The 21468-nt window shown below is 43.7% G+C and overlaps 1 protein-coding gene across 1 annotated transcript in view; it reads right to left on the bottom strand.

Annotated features, from left to right (window-relative positions):
- The window catches only part of LOC145350301 (contactin-associated protein-like 5), a 1016709-nt gene that overhangs the window by 607300 nt on the left and 387941 nt on the right, over window positions 1-21468 (bottom strand). Inside the window, exon 4 of the mRNA XM_080199494.1 lies at window positions 11427-11574. Within this exon, the coding sequence (XP_080055620.1) occupies window positions 11427-11574 (148 nt within the window). The remainder of the gene's footprint in view (window positions 1-11426; window positions 11575-21468) is intronic.

The following is a 21468-nucleotide window of genomic DNA, read 5'->3' as shown; positions in this document are numbered from 1 at the left end:
CAAGTCTTGGAGCATCAATGAGAAAATAGGAATTTCACAATGGGGCCACAGTCTATTTCTGGAAAATATTACTGCGGGCAGTTGAATTAATATTTCTAATTCTTCGCTCTCGCAGAAGGTAGAGAGGGATCTTGGGGTTCAAATCCATAGCTCCCTGAAAGTGGCCACCACAAGTAGATAGGATGGTAAAGAAAGCATCCTTGATTTTATTGGTCAGGGTATTGAACACAAGATATCAAGTTGCAGCTTTATAAAACTTTGGTTAGGCCACACTCACTGTATTGCATTCAATTCTGGCCACCACATCACAGGAAGGCTTGGAGGCTTCGGGGAGACTGCAGAAAAGGTTTACCAGGCAGCTGCCTGGATTAGAGGATATGACCTATAAGGAGATGCTGGACAAACTAGGGTTGTTTTCTCTGGAACAGCAGGGGCTGAGGGGAGATCTGTTATGAGAGGCACAGACAGGGTTGGCAGTCGGAATCTTCTTCCCAAAATAGAAATGTCTTATACAAGGAGGCATGTGATTAAGGTGAGAGGGGGAGGTTCAAAGAGATGTGAGGGGCAACTTTTTAAAAAAGAATGGTAGGTGTTTGGAACACGCTGCCAGAGGTGGTGGTGAGGGCAGATACGAAGGGGCTATTTAAATAAGCACATGGATATGCAAGAAATAGAGAGGTATGGACCAAAGACAGGCAGAGAGGTTTACTTTAATTTGGCATCATGTTTGGCACAACATTGTAGGCCAAAGGGCCTGTTCTATGTTCTATGTTCTTTCCATGTTCTGGTGACATTTTTACTGAAGAACTAATATAACACAATGAATGTCTCACCTCTCTTTGGCATTCTATTCAAAAAAATCTTTGGTTTGACGTCACTACCTTTCTAAGAAGTAGGCATTCCACACAAAATAAATATATTGGCAGATGTCGATAGCACAATGCAAGACACCATTATTCTTTTCTTTTGCCAAGGCCAGACCCTAACCCGTTAACACAGTGCTTCCCAAAAGCTTTCTCCCCTCTGACACCATTTCAATGCTTGAAAATTGGTGCGAGACTAGAGTGTGAGCAGGGGTAAGGTGTGGGGGAGAGAGTTGTAGGAGCAATGGTTTTGTCCACAACCATTTTGAAGGTTTCGATGGGGCATTGGAGGTAAGAATCGTGCGTGCCTATGTACTGGAGGTCTCAGCGCTGATCACAGGACTGTTCCACCAGTCATTATTGCACTTGAGAGTCATTATTGCAGCCTTGGAGCCCATGACCCCAAATAATTGACCCGCATTCCTGGTTTGCGAACTCCTGCACTAACAGCATGTAAAAAGAATCTGAATAGAACAGTAAGACAAGAGTAAAATTTTATTTATTAGTCACAAGCAGGCTTACATTAACATTGCAATGAGGCTACAGTGAAAATCCCTAGTTGCCACATTCCAGCGCCTGTTTGGATACCTTGACCGCTCATCCTGCCACCCAGACTTCTCTTTATGCTGATGTCTTGGTATTAGTGAAGGAATGTGCGTCCTCATCATCCTTCCCCACTGTGCTGTAAACTGATAGCCAAGTTCCGCACACATCAGGACAGCCTCAACTGGGATCTTGGGTTCATGTCACACTATTTGTAACCCCCATGACTTGCCTGGGCTTGCGACATCTCACTTACTGTCCTGTCTGGAGACGATGCACATCTCTTTAATCGATGCTTAATGCTATCTCTACTCACATTGTCAGCACCTTTAAGACTTGATTAGCTGTAAAAACTCACATTCTGATCAGTGTTCTGGAAACTGAGTGCGTGCCTTCATATGCCCTGTTTGTGATCAGAACTCCCCACTCACCTGACGAACGGGCAAAGCCCCAAAAGCTAGCGGTGTTTGCTACCAAATAAACCTGTTGGATTTTAACCTGGTGTTGTGAGACTTCTTACCGTAAAGTCGCACCATTCATGATTTCCTCTTTCACGAGGAAGTAATTACTTGGTCAAAAGTCTTTGCAGAATTGGCCCATTGTGGTCCCAAATGCACAGTTTAAAAAATAAAAAAAGAAGAATTTTAGATATTCAGCAATTCAGAAAATGCCAAAAGAAAATTGCCTGCATGAAGTTAAAAAAGTGGAAGGTATCCGTGATATAGTTCCTGCAGTAAAATGTGCGCAGTACGCAACAACGTCTGTCATTGTTTGCAGGTGGATATTCCTTGTTGCTGCAATTTAATTACTAATCACAGCGCAGTATCTGGGCAATCTTTAAGGCTGTATCTCCCAGCCCGTAAAAGCATAGCAAAGCAGCGAGACATGACACTATCTCCCCAGGATTCCTGAAGCAAGTTGGCTTTGCATCTCATGCCTGGCTGATTCAATTCTACTTGAAAACCATCAGCTCAGTCTCTGAAGGTGTGACTTATGCAAAACTCATGGTCATTCCAAAACCTGGAAGCCATCTCACACCAGCGGCCAGCTACCGACCGATTTCACTACTCCCTGTGCGCTATAGGATCTTTGAGCGCCTTATCCAGTGATGCGTATCTCCACAAGTGGGGACTATCATTAATGTTGACAATCTGGCTTTCATAAGGGGGCGCAGCACATGTGATCAAGTTCTGGCACTCATCACCCACATCAAAATTAGTGTCCAAAGGGACCTGAAGACAGGCATAGAATCCCTACAGTGCAGAAAGAGGCCATTCAGCCCATCAAATTTGCACCAGCTCTCCAAAAGAGCACCTTAGGCTCATCCCCCCACGCTATCCCTGTAACCTGACACATTAACCATGGCTAATCCACTCAACCTACACTTCTTTGGATGCTAAAGGGCAACTTTGCATGGCCAATCCAGCTAACCTGGATTGGACTGTTGGAGGAAAACAGAGCACCTGGAGAAAAGCCACCCAGATATGAGGAGAATGTGCAAGCTCCACACAGTCAGCTAAGGTTGGAAGTGAACCCAGGTGCCTGGCACTGTGAGACAGCAGTGTGAGTCACTGAAATAGTACACTCTGGCACACTGGTCTACCACGCAAATGGTCCAGAACGCTTCTAACCTAGGTCAGAACAGTTGGTGAAACATTCCGTCACGACAGATGATTCAGAGTCCACCTGGGGCAAGGAAGGGGTGCACTTGGAAGACAGTCAACTGTACTACCACAAAGCTCAGTGCTAACCCCAATCCTGTTGAATGTATATACAAATGACCTGCCAATAACCACATCCCACAAGTTCATCTATGCTGGAGACACCTAGTGTGCCACTCAAACGCCATCCTTTTGCAGCCTGGACCAGATCCTTAGCAAAGACACTGCAAAGTGGGCAGACAACTGCAGCAAATAGTGACTCATGTTAAAAACCTCCAAAACCAAATTTAGTTCATTTCTGAGGGACAAGATTTACGAGCATTTGGAGAGGTTTGACATGATCAGGAATAGTCAGCATGGATTTGTCAAGGGCAGGTCGTGCCTTACAAGCCTAGTTGAGTTCTTCGATAATGTGACTGAACACATTGACGAAGGAAGTGCCGTGGACGTGGTGTACATGGACTTCAGCAAGGCGTTTGATAAGGTCCCCCATGCAAGACTTCTTGAGAAGGTGAGAGGGCATGGGATCCAAGGGCCTTTGGCCTTGTGGATCCAGAACTGGCTTGCCTGCAGAAGGCAGAGAGTGGTTGTGGATGGGTCTTTTTCTGAATGGAGGTCAGTCACCAGTGGAGTGCCCCAGGGATCTGTTCTAGGACCCTTGCTGTTTGTCATTTTCATAAATGACCTGGATGAGGAAGTGGAGGGATGGGTAAGTAAGTTCGCTGATGACACGAAGGTCGGTGGTGTTGTGGATGGCCTGGAAGGATGTCAAAAGTTGCAGCAGGACATAAATAGGATGCAGGACTGGGCAGAGAAGTGGCAGATGGACTTCAACGCGGATAAATGCGTAGTCGTCCATTTTGGCAAAACCAATGGGATGGTCGAGTACACTATCAAGGGCAGGAGTCTTAGTAGTGTGGAAGAGCAGAAGGATCTTGGGGTCCGGGTCCACAGGACTCTTAAATCGGCCTCGCAGGTGGAAGAGGTGGTCAAGAAGGCGTATGGTGTACTGGCCTTCATTAATCGAGGGATTGCGTTTAGGAGTCGGGAGGTAATGCTGCAACTTTATAAGACCCTTGTCAGGCCTCATTTGGAGTACTGTGTGCAGTTCTGGTCGCCTCACTATAGGAAAGACGTAGAAGCTATTGAAAGGGTACTGAGGAGATTTACAAGGATGTTGCCTGGACTGGGAGGCATGCCTTATGAAGTTAGGTTGAGGGAGCTGGGTCTCTTTATTATTTCTCTTCGGTGTTCACGCAGGACGATATGAATGTAGCTGAGGAGGTCACTGGGGTGAAGGGGTGTAAAATAGAAAGTATTGTAGTTGATACAGAGGATGTGTTGGATATTCTAGATGGGTTGAAAATAGATAAGTCCCCTGGTCCTGACGGGATTTACCCTAGGATTCTATGGGAGGCAAGAGAGGTGATTGCAGAGCCACTGGCTCTGATCTTCAGGTCGTCGTTGGTCTCTGGTATAGTACCGGAAGATTGGAGGACAGCGAATGTTGTCCCATTGTTTAAGAAGGGGAGCAGAGACTTCCCTGGGAATTATAGACCAGTGAGTCTTACTTCTGTAGTGGGCAAGGTTTTAGAAAGAATTATTAGGGATAGGATTTATAGTTATTTGGAGAGTAATGAATTGATTTGAGATAGTCAGCATGGTTTTGTAGCGGGAAGGTCGTGCCTTACTAACCTTATTGAGTTCTTTGAGAAGGTGACCAAAGAGGTGGATAGGGGAAAGGCAGTAGATGTGGTATATATGGATTTTAGTAAGGTGTTTGATAAGGTTCACCATGGTATGCTTCTGCAGAAAATGCAGATGTATGGGATTGGTGGTAATTTAGGTACTTGGATCAGGAATTGGTTAGCAGATAGGAGACAGAGGGTGGTGGTTGATGGTAATTATTCATCATGGAGTTCGGTTACGAGTGGTGTGCCTCAGGGATCTGTTTTGGGGCCACTGCTGTTTGTAATCTTTATTAATGATCTGGATGAGGGTATAGTTGGGTGGATTAGTAAGTTTGCTGATGACACCAAAGTCGGAGGTGTGGTAGATTGTGAGGAAGGGTGTCGAAGTTTGCAGGGTGACTTGGACAGGTTGCAGAGCTGGGTCGCGAGGTGGCGGATGGAGTTTAATGCGGAGAAGTGTGAGGTAATCCATTTCGGTAGGAATAACAGATGTGTTGAGTATAGGGCTAACGGGAGGACTTTGAATAGAGTGGAGGAGCAGAGGGATCTAGGTGTATGTGTACATAGATCCCTGAAAGTTGGGAATCAAGTAGATAAGGTTGTTAAGAAGGCGTACGGTGTCTTGGCGTTTATTGGTAGGGGGATTGAATTTAGGAGTCGCAGCGTCATGTTGCAACTGTACACAACTCTGGTGCGGCCGCACTTGGAGTACTGTGTGCAGTTCTGGTCCCCACATTACAGGAAGGATGTGGAGGCTTTGGAGAGGGTGCAGAGGAGGTTTACCAGGATGTTGCCTGGTATGCAGGGGAGGTCCTATGAGGAGAGACTGAGGGATTTGGGGTTGTTTTCACTGGAAAGAAGGCGGCTAAGAGGGGATCTTATAGAAACATATAAGATGATTAGAGGTTTAGATAGGGTGGATGGTGATAGCCTGTTTCCTCGGATGGAGAAATCTAGCACGAGGGGGCATGGCTTTAAATTAAGGGGGGGTAGTTATAGGACGGATGTCAGGGGCAGGTTCTTTACCCAGAGGGTGGTGAGGGACTGGAATGCCCTGCCTGCTGCAGTTGTAAATGCGCCTAGTTTGGGGGCGTTTAAGAGATTGGTGGATAGGTTTATGGACGAAAAGGGATTGGTTTAGATTAGTGGGTCAATGTGTTTTTTTTAAAAAATAAGACTGGTCGGCGCAACATTGTGGGCCGAAGGGCCTGTTCCGCGCTGTAATGTTCTATGTTCTATGTTCTATGTTCTATGTTTTCCCTGGAGAGACGAAGGTTGAGAGGCGACCTGATAGAGGTTTATAAAATGTTGAGAGGAATGGATAGGGTGGATTCTCAGAGGCTATTTCCCCGGGTTGAAATGGTCGCTACGAGAGGACACAGATTTAAGGTGCGGGGAGGAAAGTACAGAAGTGATGTTAGGGGTAAGTTTTTCACTCAGAGGGTGGTGAGTAAGTGGAATCGGCTGCCGTCAGTGGTGGTGGAGGCGAACTCGCTGGGGTCTTTTAAAAGACTTCTGGATGAATATATGGGGCTTTATGGGATTGGGGGTTATAGATAGGTGTTGATGTGATCGGCGCAACTCGTGGGCCGAAGGGCCTGTTTGTGCTGTAGTGTTCTATGTTCTATGTTCTATGTTCATCCCCACAATCCGATGCCAACAAAGAATTGCGTATCTGCATGGATGGCCGGAGACCAAAGCATGATCCCAACCCAACACACATGGGAGTGAGGAGAAATTTCTTCACCCACAGTGTGGTCGATGTGTGGAATTCATTTCCACCGACTGTTGTTGAGGCCAAAAGGTTGTCTGATTTGAAGAAGAAATTAGATATCACTCTGGGGGCTAAAGAGATCAGGGGACATGAGAGGAAAGTGGGGATCAGGATATTGAATTTGATGATCAGCCATGGTCAAGCTGAATGGCGGAGCAGGCTTGAAGGGCTAAATGGCCCACTGCTGCTTCTAGTTTCTATGTTTCTATGACTCTAGGACTGTGTCCTTTTGGGAACATTTGAAGAAAACAAAGCCAAAGGTCAAAACCAAAAATAACCCACAAACTAAGCTTGCTGGATCGACGTGGAGTGTTGCTGCCCCAGTGTTTCAGGTAGTTATATCGCCAGGTTGGCTTTTGTAATTGGGAGAAATCCACACTTAGAAGAGATGGAGGAGCTACTAAACATGTAGATAGAGTAGCAGCAACAAAAGAGAACCCCAGTTAATGGTCGAATAAAACAAATAAGATGTGTGAATGACACCAGCACATGAAAAGTAGTCAAGAAGCTAGTGCGAGTGTTACCGAGGATAACAGGGAAGGTGGTATAGAAGGGACATCTCCTTTGCCTTGGGAGGATTCTCAGGCAGTACAGGATGGTTTAGTTGTTCGTTAAAGCGTTTTGAGCTTTGTGATGTGGAGTTGGTGGGGGGGGGGGGGGGGGAGTGGTGGGGGGGGAGTGGGGGGGGGGGGGGGGGGGGAGGTTGCAGCATGAAGCTGCAGGAGAGTTTCCCAAAATGCTGCAGGAATACACTGTGAAGCAGGGGGAGGGTCTTTACAGAAAAGTGGCCAATTCTGGAACAAAATGCCAAATAGGACTTACATTACCAAAGAGGAAAGGACAGCACCTAGTTTGAAAGCTCCAAAGTCCAGGTTCATGTTCTTACTGTGTGCCAACGTGGCTGGTTTTAAATGTAAGCCAATGCTGGTTTATAGGTCAGAAAAACCCTTGGGCTTTTTAAAAGGAAAAATAAATCTCATCTGCCAGTCTTCTGGAAGGCTCACAGCGATGCCTGGATTACCACAGCAATGCCTGAAGACTGGTTTGAAAATTGCTTTCTGCATAAGGTCAGGTCTTCACCAAGGGAAACGATTTTGTCCTTTGAAGCTCGACTAATCCTCAATAATTCACCTGGATATCCGCACTCTCTTGTAGAGGTCCATCCAGACACTGTCATTTTGTTCAAATCTCTAAATACGGCGTCACTTGTACAGCTAATAATCTGGGGGCAGGCAGACGGATTGGTGGAGGGGTGGGGGGGGGGGGGGGTGGTGGGGGAGTGGGGCTGGTTATTACATCTTTCAAAGCTTACTAAACCCATTGAAGTTTCAGCCAATTTTCAACTTTGTGGAAGCAAAGCTTTCGACCATGGGTCATTTTTCTCTGGACGGAACTTGACATCCTTCCAGCAACAGGGGTGATTGAAGACTCATGGGGTGAGGTTAGTGAACCATCTGGAAATAAGTTTGGCCTGAGGACTGTGAATGGTTTTTACAGGGTTCCCAAAAACATGAATGCTAAAACAACCAAGATTGTTGTGTTGGCAAAACCAAGTCGGACGCCAGGGATTTGAAGTGTTTGCCATGGATGAAATAGAGAAGTTGTTTCAACATCATTGAGAGGAACTCTCTGCAGAAGAATTGGTGGAACTGGATGACTTTAAACAGAAGCAGGAAGAAGAACCAGGAAAAGCTCATTTTACACCCAAGGTGATGACAGATCCCAATATCAACTGAAGAGTTGAAAGAAAAATAGGTGACAATCTTGGAAGGCACTTGCTTTTTGTAGAGTGATTGACACAACGATTGCTCCTCACTGAGCACTTTACAGAATTGAAAAGCAAAAGGCAAAGCAGCCAAGAACAACTTTCTTTTTGTGAAACGATTAACAATAATTTTTTTTAATGTATATCAACATCTCCATCAGTCATTTCACCCACTTGCCCTCTACCTCTACACTCAAGTAGAGTACAGCAAGTGTAATCAATTTTATATTGTTCTTATTGTACTAAGAACATAAGAACTAGGAGCAGGAGTAGGCCATATGGCCCCTCGAGCCTGCTCCACCATTCAATAAGGTTATGGATGATCTTATGGTAGACTCAGCTCCACTTACCCGCCTGCTCACCATAACCCTTAAGTCCTTTACTGTTCAAAAATTTATCTATCCTTGCCTTAAAAACATTCAATGAGGTAGCTTCAACTGCTTCACTGGGCAGGGAATTCCACAGATTCACAACCCTTTATGTGAAGAAGCTCCTCCTCAACTCAGTCCTAAATCTGCTCCCCCTTATTTTGTTTGTTTTAATAAACAATTCCTACAGTAAATTATTCTTAAATATATTCCAAATATAGTTTTTATTGCCTTTGATCCATAACACATGGCAAATTATAAGGATGGCTGGAGCCTATCTAATTGACTCCTATTGTAAAGTATGTTCATTACTTGCGATTTTGCCATTTGTGAAGCTTCATAGGAATGTATCCCGTGTGAACATTGGGACTTCACTCTTTTGTATGAATCAAGGTTCAATGATCGACACTCTTACTGCACAGGATCTTACTCAACACATTTTAGCTTCTGACGAAGGGCAGCACGGTGGCACAGTGGTTAGCACTGCTGCCTCATAGCACCAAGGACCCGGGTTCAATTCTGGCCTTAGGTGACTGTTAATGTGGAGCCTGCACATTCTCCCCATGTCTGCATGGGTTTCCTCTGGGTGCTCCTGTTTCCTCCCACAATCTGAAGATGTGCAGGTTAGGTTGATAGTCCATGCTAAATTGTCGCTTACTGCCCAAGATGTGTGGTTTAAATGGATTAGCCATGATGAATGTGTGGGGGTGTTGTGAGACTTTTTAATGTGTGGAGTTGCAGGGATAGGGTCTGAGCAAATACTCTGTCAGAGAGTGGATGCATTCGATAGGCCAAATGGCCTCTGTCGGCACAGTAGGGATTCTATGGTTCTATAATACCAGTGGTACGGTTAGCACTGCAGCCCCATAGCGCCAGGATAAGGGTTTGATCCCCGGCTTGGGTCACTGCCTGTCCAGAGTCTGCACGTTCTCCCTGCATGTGTGTGGGTTTCCTCTGGGTGCTCCGGTTTACTCCAACAGCTCTTAAGTCTAAGAGACTTGCTGGTTAGATGCACTGGCCATGCTAAATTCTCCCTCAGTGTACCCAAACAGGCACTGGAGTGTGGCAATTGGGGTTCTTCACAGCGATAATGTAAACCTACTTATGACACTAATAAAATAAACTTTAAAGAAAATCCCATTGCCGGGATTAAGCCTTATGTTCACAAATGAGTTATATTATATCATACCAGAGTTATAAACAGGGTTTGAAATTGTATGAGTTTTCTGAATCCCTCCTTACTCAACTATGGGTAGAGGCAAGATTCTCTGATTCCATGAATATAAATTAAATTGAACTGCCATTTAGAGAACTGTTGAGATTTCCAGTTACCTTGAACACATGCGAAAGGCATGTCAAATGGCATAATAAGGAAGATTAAAGCACCCATTATACTCACGACTATCGTTATTAACATTAACTGAAGTAGGTTATTAGAAGTCTTTTTATAGTTTGCACAGGAAAAGTTTGCTTCATTTGACAAACGTTTTCATTTGACCACATTTCATTCACAGTGTGAGCGATATCACATTGGTTACAGCAAAGAATGTGGCCATTCTATTCAGGATGGTGAGCGTCCAGGACACGCCATTCTGGGAGCTGGCAGAGAATACATCGCTGCCATCTCAGATAAGCCCGTTGCCATTTGCCACTCAAATAAGCATTGATTGGCAGCAGGCGGGACATCCATCTGCCCTTGGATGGAGACCCTGCCTTAAGAGCTGTTGGCGACAGGTCACCATCCCCTCCAGGCACAGTGCTGCAGTGACCTGAAGAAGTACCGCTGTGCTGTACCTGAGCCTAAGTCCTGGGACTGAGTCCCTGGGGAAGGAGCATAGGTGATGCCCTGGGAGGGGAGAGGCGACCTCGGTGTCGAGGATTTGGCCAGGGAGAAAGGAAGCCCAGAGCTGGCAGGTCCCTATGGGAGGGCACGCCATATCTGAAGGAGTTTTCAGACACATGAGCATTTCCCCCACCCTTCCCACTTGCAAATGAAGGTTAAGACTTTTTCTGTCTGGTCCCCTAATCCAACCAGTGTCAAATCGAGGCTGGGCAGGTAAAGACCCTTGGTTGGCCACTAAGTGGCTGTTTGGAGGCTTTAATAGGGGCACGAGCAGGGCCCCACCATAACATTGTGTAAAATTCAGGCCTATGATTCTACAATAATGCTCAGCGACCATCATCATTGTTACAGTTTTTAACATTGTTCCAGATACTGTTTCTGATCTTCTTTGACATGACAAACTGTGTTAAAAAAAAACCTACCAAGGAATGTTGGTTCTGGGGAATCAACCACTTTCTATTTCAAGCACAAGTAAATACAGAACAAAACTCCTCTGCTCTGTCTAGATTATCTCCAAGGAGTTGTCCTGTGCAAGCTAGAACATTTTTATTTATTTATTTTACCAAACCAGCCACTTAATGGGTCTGTGAGCACACTGAGTTCGGTAGTTTTGAGCTCCAGGCTCGCGTACAAGTGAAAACTGACTGCTGAATTAAACGAGCTGTTCTTTGGGATCTTGCTGCGCACCAAGTGGCTGTGTTTATTTACATGAGCATGAGAGCACTTTGAAAGCAACTCTTGTCAGACAAAACACTTTGAGGGATGTACATAGCTGCTTAAATGCAAGTGTTTGTCACTCTCTCTCTCTTCAACATTAAACAAAGTACCTCATTATGGTGTGATCAACAACCCATTTCCTACAAAGATAATCACTTAGAAATAGATGCACATTCATTTCCTTTGTTAACGTGTACTTACTGTAGGAGCAGCCATAAACCTCAACTCTCATTCCTATTCGACCGGTTGGATTCCACTCAAGAGGGGCAAAGCGAAGGAATCTGGCTCTGATGGAGTACTGCAGTTTGTAGTGCACAACGCTGTCTGCATTAGAGTTTCCAGGAAAAGCCTATGGAGAAAGATGACAGAAAGAGATTAACAATGACAGCTTTTAATCAATAATTCCTTAAATACTTCATACATCCAAAAGAAGCAATGAGACAACTGAGTTAATGGTTTTTCAAATGTTTTTCTGATGAAATGTACATCTTGATCGACTTTTGTTAAGCCTATCTTCTTCTTTTTACCTTCGAGTCTATTTTCTGTCTGTTCCATCTATCTGGTGAACTGGTGTGAAGACAATAATGTCTCCCTCAATGTCAACAAAACGAAGGAGTCGCTGACATGTAGTGTCACTGTAGTGGAGAAAATGCCCGTCTACATCAACAGGGACAAAGTGGAAATGGTCGAAAGCTTCAAGTTTTTAGATGTCCAGATCACCAACAACCTACTCTGGTCCCTCCATGCTGACACAATAGTTAAGAAAGCCCACCAATGCCTCTACTTTCTCAAAAAACTAAGGAAATTTGGCATGATGTGGATATGCCGGCGTTGGACTGGGGTAAACACAGTAAAAAGTCTGACAACACCAGGTTTAAGTCCAACCGATTTATTTGCGGCTGGACTTAAACCTGGTGTTGTCAGACATTTTACTGAAATTTGGCATGTCAGCTCTCATCAATTTTTACAGATGCAATATAGAAAGCACTCCTTCTGGTTGCATCACAGCTTGGTATGGCTTCTGTTCTGCCCAAGCTGACAGTGAACTATCTAAGGTTGTGAATGTTGCCCAATCCATCACTCAAATCAACCTCCCGTCCACTGACTCTGAACATACCTCCTCCTGCTTTGGAAAAGCAACCAACAAAATCAAGGACCCCACGCACCACAGCCATATTCTCTTCCACCTTCTTCCATTGGGAAAAAGATATAAAAGTCTGAAGTCACGGATCAACTGACTCAAGAACAGCTGCTTTCCAGCTGCCATCAGACTTTTGAATGGGCTTATTTCACATTAAGTTGATCTTTCTATACACCCTAGCTATGGCTATAACATTACATTCTGCACTCTCTTGTTTCCTTCTCAATGGATAGTATGCTTGTGTGTATAGCATGCAAAAAACAATAATTTTCACTCAATACTCACACGTGTGACGATAATAAACTAAAATCAAATCAAATCAAAATCAAAGTAGAAACATAAAAACATAGAACAGTACAGCACAGTACAGCACAGTACAGGACCTTCAGCCCTCGATGTTGTGCTGAGCTATGTCCAAACCTAAGATCAAGCTATCCCACTCCTTACCATTCTGGTGTGCTCCATGTGCCCATCCAATAACCGCTTGAAAGTTCCTAAAGTGTCCGACTCCACTGTTACAGCAGGCAGTGAATTCCACACTTCAACCACTCTCTGAGTAAAGAATCTATCTCGGACATCCCTCCTATATCTCTCACCATGAACCTTAAAGTTATGCCCCCTAGTGACAGCTACATCCACCCGAGGAAATAGTCTCTGAACCTCCACTCTATCTATCCCCCTCATCATCTTATAAACCTCTATTAAATTGCCTCTCATCCTCTTCCTCTCTAAACAGAAAAGCCCCAGCTCCCTCAACCTTTCCTCATAAGACCTACCCTCCAAACCAGGCAGCATCCTAATAAATCTCCTCTGCACGCTTTCCAATGCTTCCACATCCTTTTTATAGTGAAGTGACCAGAACTGCGCACAATTTTCCAAATGTGGCCCCACCAAGGTCCAGTATAGTTGCAGCATAACCTCACAGCTCTTAAACTCAAACACCCTGTTAATAAATGCAAATATATCTAGCTCTTTCATTTTGCAGTAGAAATTTGTTATCTATTTATGACATTGTAAACATAACTTTCTAAGCAACTCAAATCATTTGGAAATGTTCGAAGATTTCACATTATCCATTATGGATCTGATTCCTTCTGTTACAGAAAATAAAACAGGATTTGCATTTCTATAGTACCTTTCATAACCTCAGGGCATCCCAAAATACTTAACAGCAAATGAAATAGAACATAGAACATAGAACATTACAGCGCGGAACAGGCCCTTCGGCCCACAATGTTGCGCCGACCAGTCTTATTTTTAAAAAAAAACATTGACCCACTAATCTAAACCAATCCCTTTTCGTCCATAAACCTATCCACCAATCTCTTAAACGCCCCCAAACTAGGCGCATTTACAACTGCAGCAGGCAGGGCATTCCAGTCCCTCACCACCCTCTGGGTAAAGAACCTGCCCCTGACATCCGTCCTATAACTACCCCCCCTTAATTTAAAGCCATGCCCCCTCGTGCTAGATTTCTCCATCCGAGGAAACAGGCTATCACCATCCACCCTATCTAAACCTCTAATCATCTTATATGTTTCTATAAGATCCCCTCTTAGCCGCCTTCTTTCCAGTGAAAACAACCCCAAATCCCTCAGTCTCTCCTCATAGGACCTCCCCTGCATACCAGGCAACATCCTGGTAAACCTCCTCTGCACCCTCTCCAAAGCCTCCACATCCTTCCTGTAATGTGGGGACCAGAACTGCACACAGTACTCCAAGTGCGGCCGCACCAGAGTTGTGTACAGTTGCAACATGACGCTGCGACTCCTAAATTCAATCCCCCTACCAATAAACGCCAAGACACCGTACGCCTTCTTAACAACCTTATCTACTTGATTCCCAACTTTCAGGGATCTATGTACACATACACCTAGATCCCTCTGCTCCTCCACTCTATTCAAAGTCCTCCCGTTAGCCCTATACTCAACACATCTGTTATTCCTACCGAAATGGATTACCTCACACTTCTCCGCATTAAACTCCATCCGCCACCTCGCGACCCAGCTCTGCAACCTGTCCAAGTCACCCTGCAAACTTCGACACCCTTCCTCACAATCTACCACACCTCCGACTTTGGTGTCATCAGCAAACTTACTAATCCACCCAACTATACCCTCATCCAGATCATTAATAAAGATTACAAACAGCAGTGGCCCCAAAACAGATCCCTGAGGCACACCACTCGTAACCGAACTCCATGATGAATAATTACCATCAACCACCACCCTCTGTCTCCTATCTGCTAACCAATTCCTGATCCAAGTACCTAAATTACCACCAATCCCATACATCTGCATTTTCTGCAGAAGCATACCATGGTGAACCTTATCAAACGCCTTACTAAAATCCATATATACCACGTCTACTGCCTTACCCCTATCCACCTCTTTGGTCACCTTCTCAAAGAACTCAATAAGGTTAATAAGGCACGACCTTCCCGCTACAAAACCATGCTGACTATCTCTAATCAATTCATTACTCTCCAAATAACTATAAATCCTATCCCTAATAATTCTTTCTAAAACCTTGCCCACTACAGAAGTAAGACTCACTGGTCTATAATTCCCAGGGAAGTCTCTGCTCCCCTTCTTAAACAATGGGACAACATTCGCTGTCCTCCAATCTTCCGGTACTATACCAGAGACCAACGACGACCTGAAGATCAGAGCCAGTGGCTCTGCAATCACCTCTCTTGCCTCCCATAGAATCCTAGGGTAAGTCCCGTCTGGACCAGGGGACTTATCTATTTTCAACCCTTCTAGAATATCCAACACATCCTCTGTATCAACTAAAATACTTTCTATTTTACACCCCTTCACCCCAGTGACCTCCTCAGCTACATTCATATCGTCCTGCGTGAACACCGAAGAGAAATAATGGTTCAATGCCTCTCCAATCTCTTCCGGTTCCACACACAACTTCCCCCTACTGTCTGTAACTGGACCTAATCTTGCCCTAACCAACCTTCTGTTCTTGACATACCTATAGAACGCCTTAGGATTCTCCTTAATCCTATCAGCCAAAGTCATCTCATGCCCTCTTCTAGCCCTTCTTAACTCCCTCTTCAACTCCCTCCTAGCCAATCTAAAGCTTTCTACTGCACTACCCGAGCCCTCAAGCCTCATCCGAACATAAGCCTCCTTCTTCTTCCTAACCAACAAATCAACTTTTTTTGTGCACCAAATACTTCCAAATACTTCGGAAATACAGTCACTGTCATAATGTAGGAAACACAACAGCACATTGCAAGCTCCAACAAACAGCTATGTCATTGTAGAAGGGTTAAAAGGGAGGTTCGGCGGCAACAAGATTGGAAAGGACAGAAAGATACAAGCCTGACTGAAATATTGAAACTTACTACAGGAAGGCACATGAAGACAAACTATAAACAACTATCTCCCAGGCAGTACTGGACAGTCACACCCCAGATACTACTCTTCAGAGATTGCAGTAACAATAAAAATCAATACTATTTAGCATGACCGCACAATGTCCGGGCAGAATGCATAGGATCCATTATGTCTCTGTAAAACTAACCAAGCATCAGAGATATGGACGAAGAGGTGATAACTGGTGTAATTGATTTCCATAACTGAAATTTACATGTTAGGAGGTACTTGTAATGATTTGCTATTACAACGAGGTCGATGTGATCAATATAGGACATAAAAAGAGAATGGTTAAAGATAAAAAAAAAACACATAGGGCAATTGAGATAGCACAATGTGACAAAATTGGGGCTTAGAGCAACAAGATGATGACTTAATTAGAATTTTGCATGTAAACATTGTAACGCAAAAAGATACAAGACTACTGTAAGAACCCATGGGATGGAGTAAGCTCAGAAGCAATCTTGAATTTTAGCTCCAAGTGCTCTCCCTCATGCATGTTGAACAAGCTTGACTAAACCGCTTAGTTGAAGCTCTACACAGAGTTGCAAAGTTGGGGTTTGTAAAATTGTCAGTTAAAGAGGTAGTTTTTTTTGCTGTATTTAAGAAAAATGCAAGTACACAGAGAGCCCTAAGTGAAACATTGTCTCAAGGACCAAACAGTAGTGGTGCCTAGACAACAGGCTGTTTTTGAATTTTAGACAATCAGTTCAAACTAGGCACTTAGCTTTCAGTAGCCGAGTAGATTTAAATTTGATGTTTTGATAACCTAAGAACCAATCCTATTATGGGGATGTTGTTATGTCTCCAGGGATATAAGAGACAGCTCTCAGCTCCAGAGAGATACAGCAACTGCTCTCTGCCACTGTGTTTAGCTCAAAGCCTCATCTGAATAGTAAAGGTACCAAAAGAAGACAGAGATTCCAGATAGAAGAAAGAAGATAGAAGATTCCAGAATATAAAACTTGGTCGTATGTGACTAAAAGTTCTATTTTTCTGTTAATAAGTGGGAATTGTGTTTATCTAAACAGCATTATGTTAGAATGCTGTTTAATTTGATTTGTTAATAGTTTAACCTGTTCAATGTTAGTTGGATAAATAAATTATTATTTGTTGATTTTATGGAGAGAGCCTGAGGTAGTTATTTTGACTTAACCACTAAAAGTTGCTGAAGAGCAAACTGTACTGTCTCTCTCACACTTTTAACAGATTATAAAGTGAGGAACTCCTCTTTGAGGGGTTAGATGTTCGCTCTCAGACAGGGGATCAACTACCCCTTTAGAACAACAGTCTCTGAGACTCTGTTGTTTGCTCCTCCAACAGCAATAATCACCAGGAAATCTGTCTTTGTGATGTGACTCATGGATAATTATTGACCTGGACATTGAAGATAAAACACCAACTCTTCTTCAAAATAATCTGTGGGACTTTTTACATGAGAAAGTCAGGCACAACATTGGTTTAGGCTTTTAGCTGAAAGAAGATACCTGAAACAGTGCAGTCCTCCCTCCATACTGCTTTGGAATTTCAGGGGTTTTTTTCATGTCCAAATCCAGAAATGACCAAAAGTGGTTCTTGAACCTTTTGGACGCAGATACAAGAGTGCAACTAACTGAGCCACAGTTGGCAGGGCTTTGTTGGGTTAAGTTGCAACAATTTAGTGAAGCGAATGTTCATAAGCTGACTTATAATGTCATTAACCGTACGGATAAGAGGAAGTCTTCTCTTGTTATCTCCTCAACATTTTCTTCCTCACTCATTTTCCTTTATTGCTCCTTCAGGTCCCCATTCCCACATCTACTTTGCTTCTCTCAAATGTTGCAACTTGCTTTTCTCATTACATCATTTATTTCTGCTCATTTTGTTTGAACCATTAATAATTGTTAACCCATGACCACTTTAATCTCGAAGGACAAGGGCAGCACAGACTCACAGAGGTTTACAGTCATAGAGAAAAAAGGCGCTTCAGCCCAACTTGTCCATGCTGCTCTTTTTCTTAAACTAGCCCCAATTGCCCGCATTTGGCCACATTCTTCTATACCCATCTTACACATGTAACTGTTGAAACACTTTTTAAAAGACAAATTTGTACCTGGCTCTACTATTATGTCTGCAGCTTGTTCCAGACACTCATCACGCTCTGTGTGAAAAAAATTGCCCCCCTCACCTTAAACCTATGCCCTGTGGTCTGAGACTCCACTACCTTTTGGAAAAAATATTGACTATCTAGCTGATCTATGCCCCTCATTATTTTGTAGACCTCTATAAGATCACCCCTCAGCCTTCTACAGCTCCAGAGAAAGAAGTCCCAGTCTATCTAGCCTTTCCTTATAACTCAAACCATCAAGTCCTGGAGGCATCCTAGTAAATTTCTTCTGCACTCTTTCTAGTTTAATAATATCCTTTCTATAATAGAGTGACCAGAACTGCATACAGTATTCCAAATGGGGCCTTACCAATGTCTTGTACAACTTCAACAAGATGCCCCAACTCCTGAATCCAATGTTCTGATCAATGAAACCAAGTATGCTGAATGCCTTCTTCACCACTCTGTTCATTTGTGACTCCACTTTCAATGAGCTGTGAACCTGCATCCCTAGATCTCTTTGTTCTGTAACTCTCCCAAACACCCTACCATTAACTGAGTAAGTCCTGCCCTGGTTCAATCTACCAAAATGCATCACCTTGCATTTATCTAAATTAAACTCCATCTACCATTTGTCAGCCCACTGGCCCAATTGATTCCAGCAGATACATGGAAACACCAAGCTCTCCTTCAAGCCAGTCACTCATCCATATTGGAAATATAGTGCCATTCCTTCACAGTTGCTGGGTCAAAATCCTATAGCTCTCTCTTCATAGCATTGTGAGTCAACCCACAACACATGGACTGCATCATTTCAAGAAGGCAGCTCACCACCACTTCATTTTTTTACTCCCTTTCATGGGATGTCAACAAGGCAATGAACGATGGACAATAAATACTGGCCAGCCAGCAATGTCCATGTCCCATGAATAAATTTTTTAAAATTATGTTTATTCTACATTAATATATTTTATATAATCTTTACTCTCTTCTACCACAAGCCCTGTTCATTGCTCAGCTCCTCCAATCACTGAACAGGTTAAACGAGGATGTCGAGAACTTGCAAACTCTTCAGTTAAAATGAACAAGAATTTTGGGACATTGTAAGCTGCAAGGACTTGCAATATGTATCACCATGTGCTGCTGTGCCATCAGCTCACAGGACAGTACTGATAAGTCATACACAAGTTCAACTGAGGCAGAGCATTGACATTGTACAATCTGAAAGGATTCTGGAGTCTGTCATAGTTCCACAAGCACCGTGCTTCTCATAACTTCATAAGGTAAAGGAGCAGATTTAGGTCATTCTCCCCATTGAGTCTGCTCTGCCATTCGATCGTGGCTGATATGCTCCTCATCCCCATTTTCCTCCCCATAACCCTTCAACCCATTACCATTTAAAAATCCGTCCAACTCCTCCTTAAATGTACTTGCTGTCCCAGCACCCATTCCATATTCACAACCCTTTGACAGAAATAATTTCTCCTCAACTCTGTTTTAAATTTGCTACCCCTTATCCTACGACTATGACCTTTCATCCTAGAATGACCCATAGAAGGAAGCATCTGCTCCACGTCTACCTTATCCATCCCTTTTATCATCTTGAAAACCTCAATTTGCTCTCCCCTCATTCTTCTAAATTCCAGAGCGTATAGGCTATCGAGATATATGGGCCAAGCACAGGCAATTGGGACTAGCTTCGTCGTTAAAAGAAAGGGTGGCATGGACAAGTTGGGCCGAAGGGCCTGTTTCCACTATGACTCTATAATTCTATAACAATGCTCACATCCCATGAAAGGACGGAAAAAATGAATTGGTGAAATCTGGAGAAAGTAGAATACAATGGTCTCAGTTTTGGTTCCTGGTCGGTGCTACATTTCAGTAATAAAGAGTTTCTCCCCGTGTCTGCATGGATTTCCTTCAGGGGCTCAGGTTTACTCCCGCACTCTAAAGATGTGTAGGTTAGGTGATGTCAGGGATTAGCAGGGTAAATACGTGGCGTTAACGGGGATAGGGCCTGGGTGAGAACATAGGACTTCGGAACATGAGGCCATTCAGTCCTTCCAGCCTCCTGACCTAATGATTCAATAAGATCATGGCTGATCTGGCTGTGGCCTCAATTCTGTTCTCTATAAGACACTCCCCCCCCGACACCCCCGCAATAGGCTTCCTTGCCTGCCAATAAATCTTCTACCTCTGCCTTGAATAGATTCCACTACTCCCTGGGGAAGAAATTCCACAGACTAATAACCTTCTGAGAAAAAAAACATTCTCCTCACCTCCACCTTAAACAGTCAACATCTCTTAAACCACTTCTGTGGGAGAAACTTGTTCTACTTTCTCCCACAGGCAGTAAGATCCTCCCGGTAACTATGCTACCATAGAGTCATAGAGGTTTACAGCATGGAAACAGGCCCTTTGACCCAACTTGCCAATGCTGCCCTTTTTTTTAAACCCCTAAGCTAACCCCATTTGCTTGCATTTGGCCCATATCCCTCTAAAGCCATCTTACCCATAGCTATCTAAATGCTTTTTAAAAGACAACATTGTACCCACCTCTACTACTACCTCTGGCAGCTTGTTCCAGACACTCATTACTCTCTGTGTGAAAAGAATGCCCCTCTGGACACTTTTGTATCTCTCTCCTCTCACCTTAAACCGATGCCCTCCAGTTTTAAACTCCCCTATTTTTGGGAAAAGGTTTTTTTTCTTGAAGCCATATGTTTCAAGATCACCTCACATTCTTCAGTGACAACCTGTTCAATCTTCCTTCATCCATCCTCAGAATGAGACAAGTGAACCTTCTCTCAGCTGCTTTCTAACGCAATGATATCTACTTTTCAAATAAAGACACCAAAACTGTACACAGTGGGTGGAATATCCCGGTCCTGCCCGCCACGGGAATCGTGGGGGGAGACCATGCAAAAGTCCATTAACCTCGGGCGGGATATTTGGTTTGGGGGCGAGTGCAGCTGGAAAATCCCACCCCAGTATTCCAGATGTAGTCTCATCAATGTACATTTGCAGGGACTTCTATTTCTTCTGTGATAACCATGACAGATGAAACAACTGTACTTCATCATAGAAATATTTACTCTGGAACATTATCTTTGAATAATAGAGCAATACAGGAGAAAAGGAAACAACTGGAAGATTATTGCGTTAAAAAAAAGCACATTTATTATGCAGAAGGAAATCAGATATGGACAATCTCCACAAAGAACAAGCCAACTAAACATTCAGCATTAATAATGTATAGGCAGACTGCACCAATTACTGGATTAGGCTGTTTAGTGGGCAGCTACAAGCCTTTGGAACTTACTGATTTCTCGTGGCTCCAATCTGCTGTTTATCAAAGTAAAAACTGACATCATATTGAATAATACTGGTACACTCTCAAACACAGTCTAGCCAAATGGAAATAGAAAATGGTGGGAATACAAAGCATCTCGGAATGATGACAAGCTGTTTCCAATTCCGTCAGACAGCTTGTACCTATTCTTGTTTGAAACCTTCTTCCAAAGCAACTCCCCTCAGTCTCGAACTCACTGCCCTCCACACAAATTGTACATGATGAAGAATTGTAGGGCAATTATTAATTGAGAAAGGAGGAGGATTTCATTT

The sequence above is a fragment of the Carcharhinus amblyrhynchos genome, chromosome 11 (assembly GCF_965287045.1).
Source record: "Carcharhinus amblyrhynchos chromosome 11, sCarAmb.v2.hapA, whole genome shotgun sequence".
Taxonomy (NCBI): Eukaryota; Metazoa; Chordata; class Chondrichthyes; order Carcharhiniformes; family Carcharhinidae; genus Carcharhinus; species Carcharhinus amblyrhynchos.
Note: the sequence above shows the minus strand (reverse complement) of the source record. Positions and strands in the feature narration are given on the sequence as shown.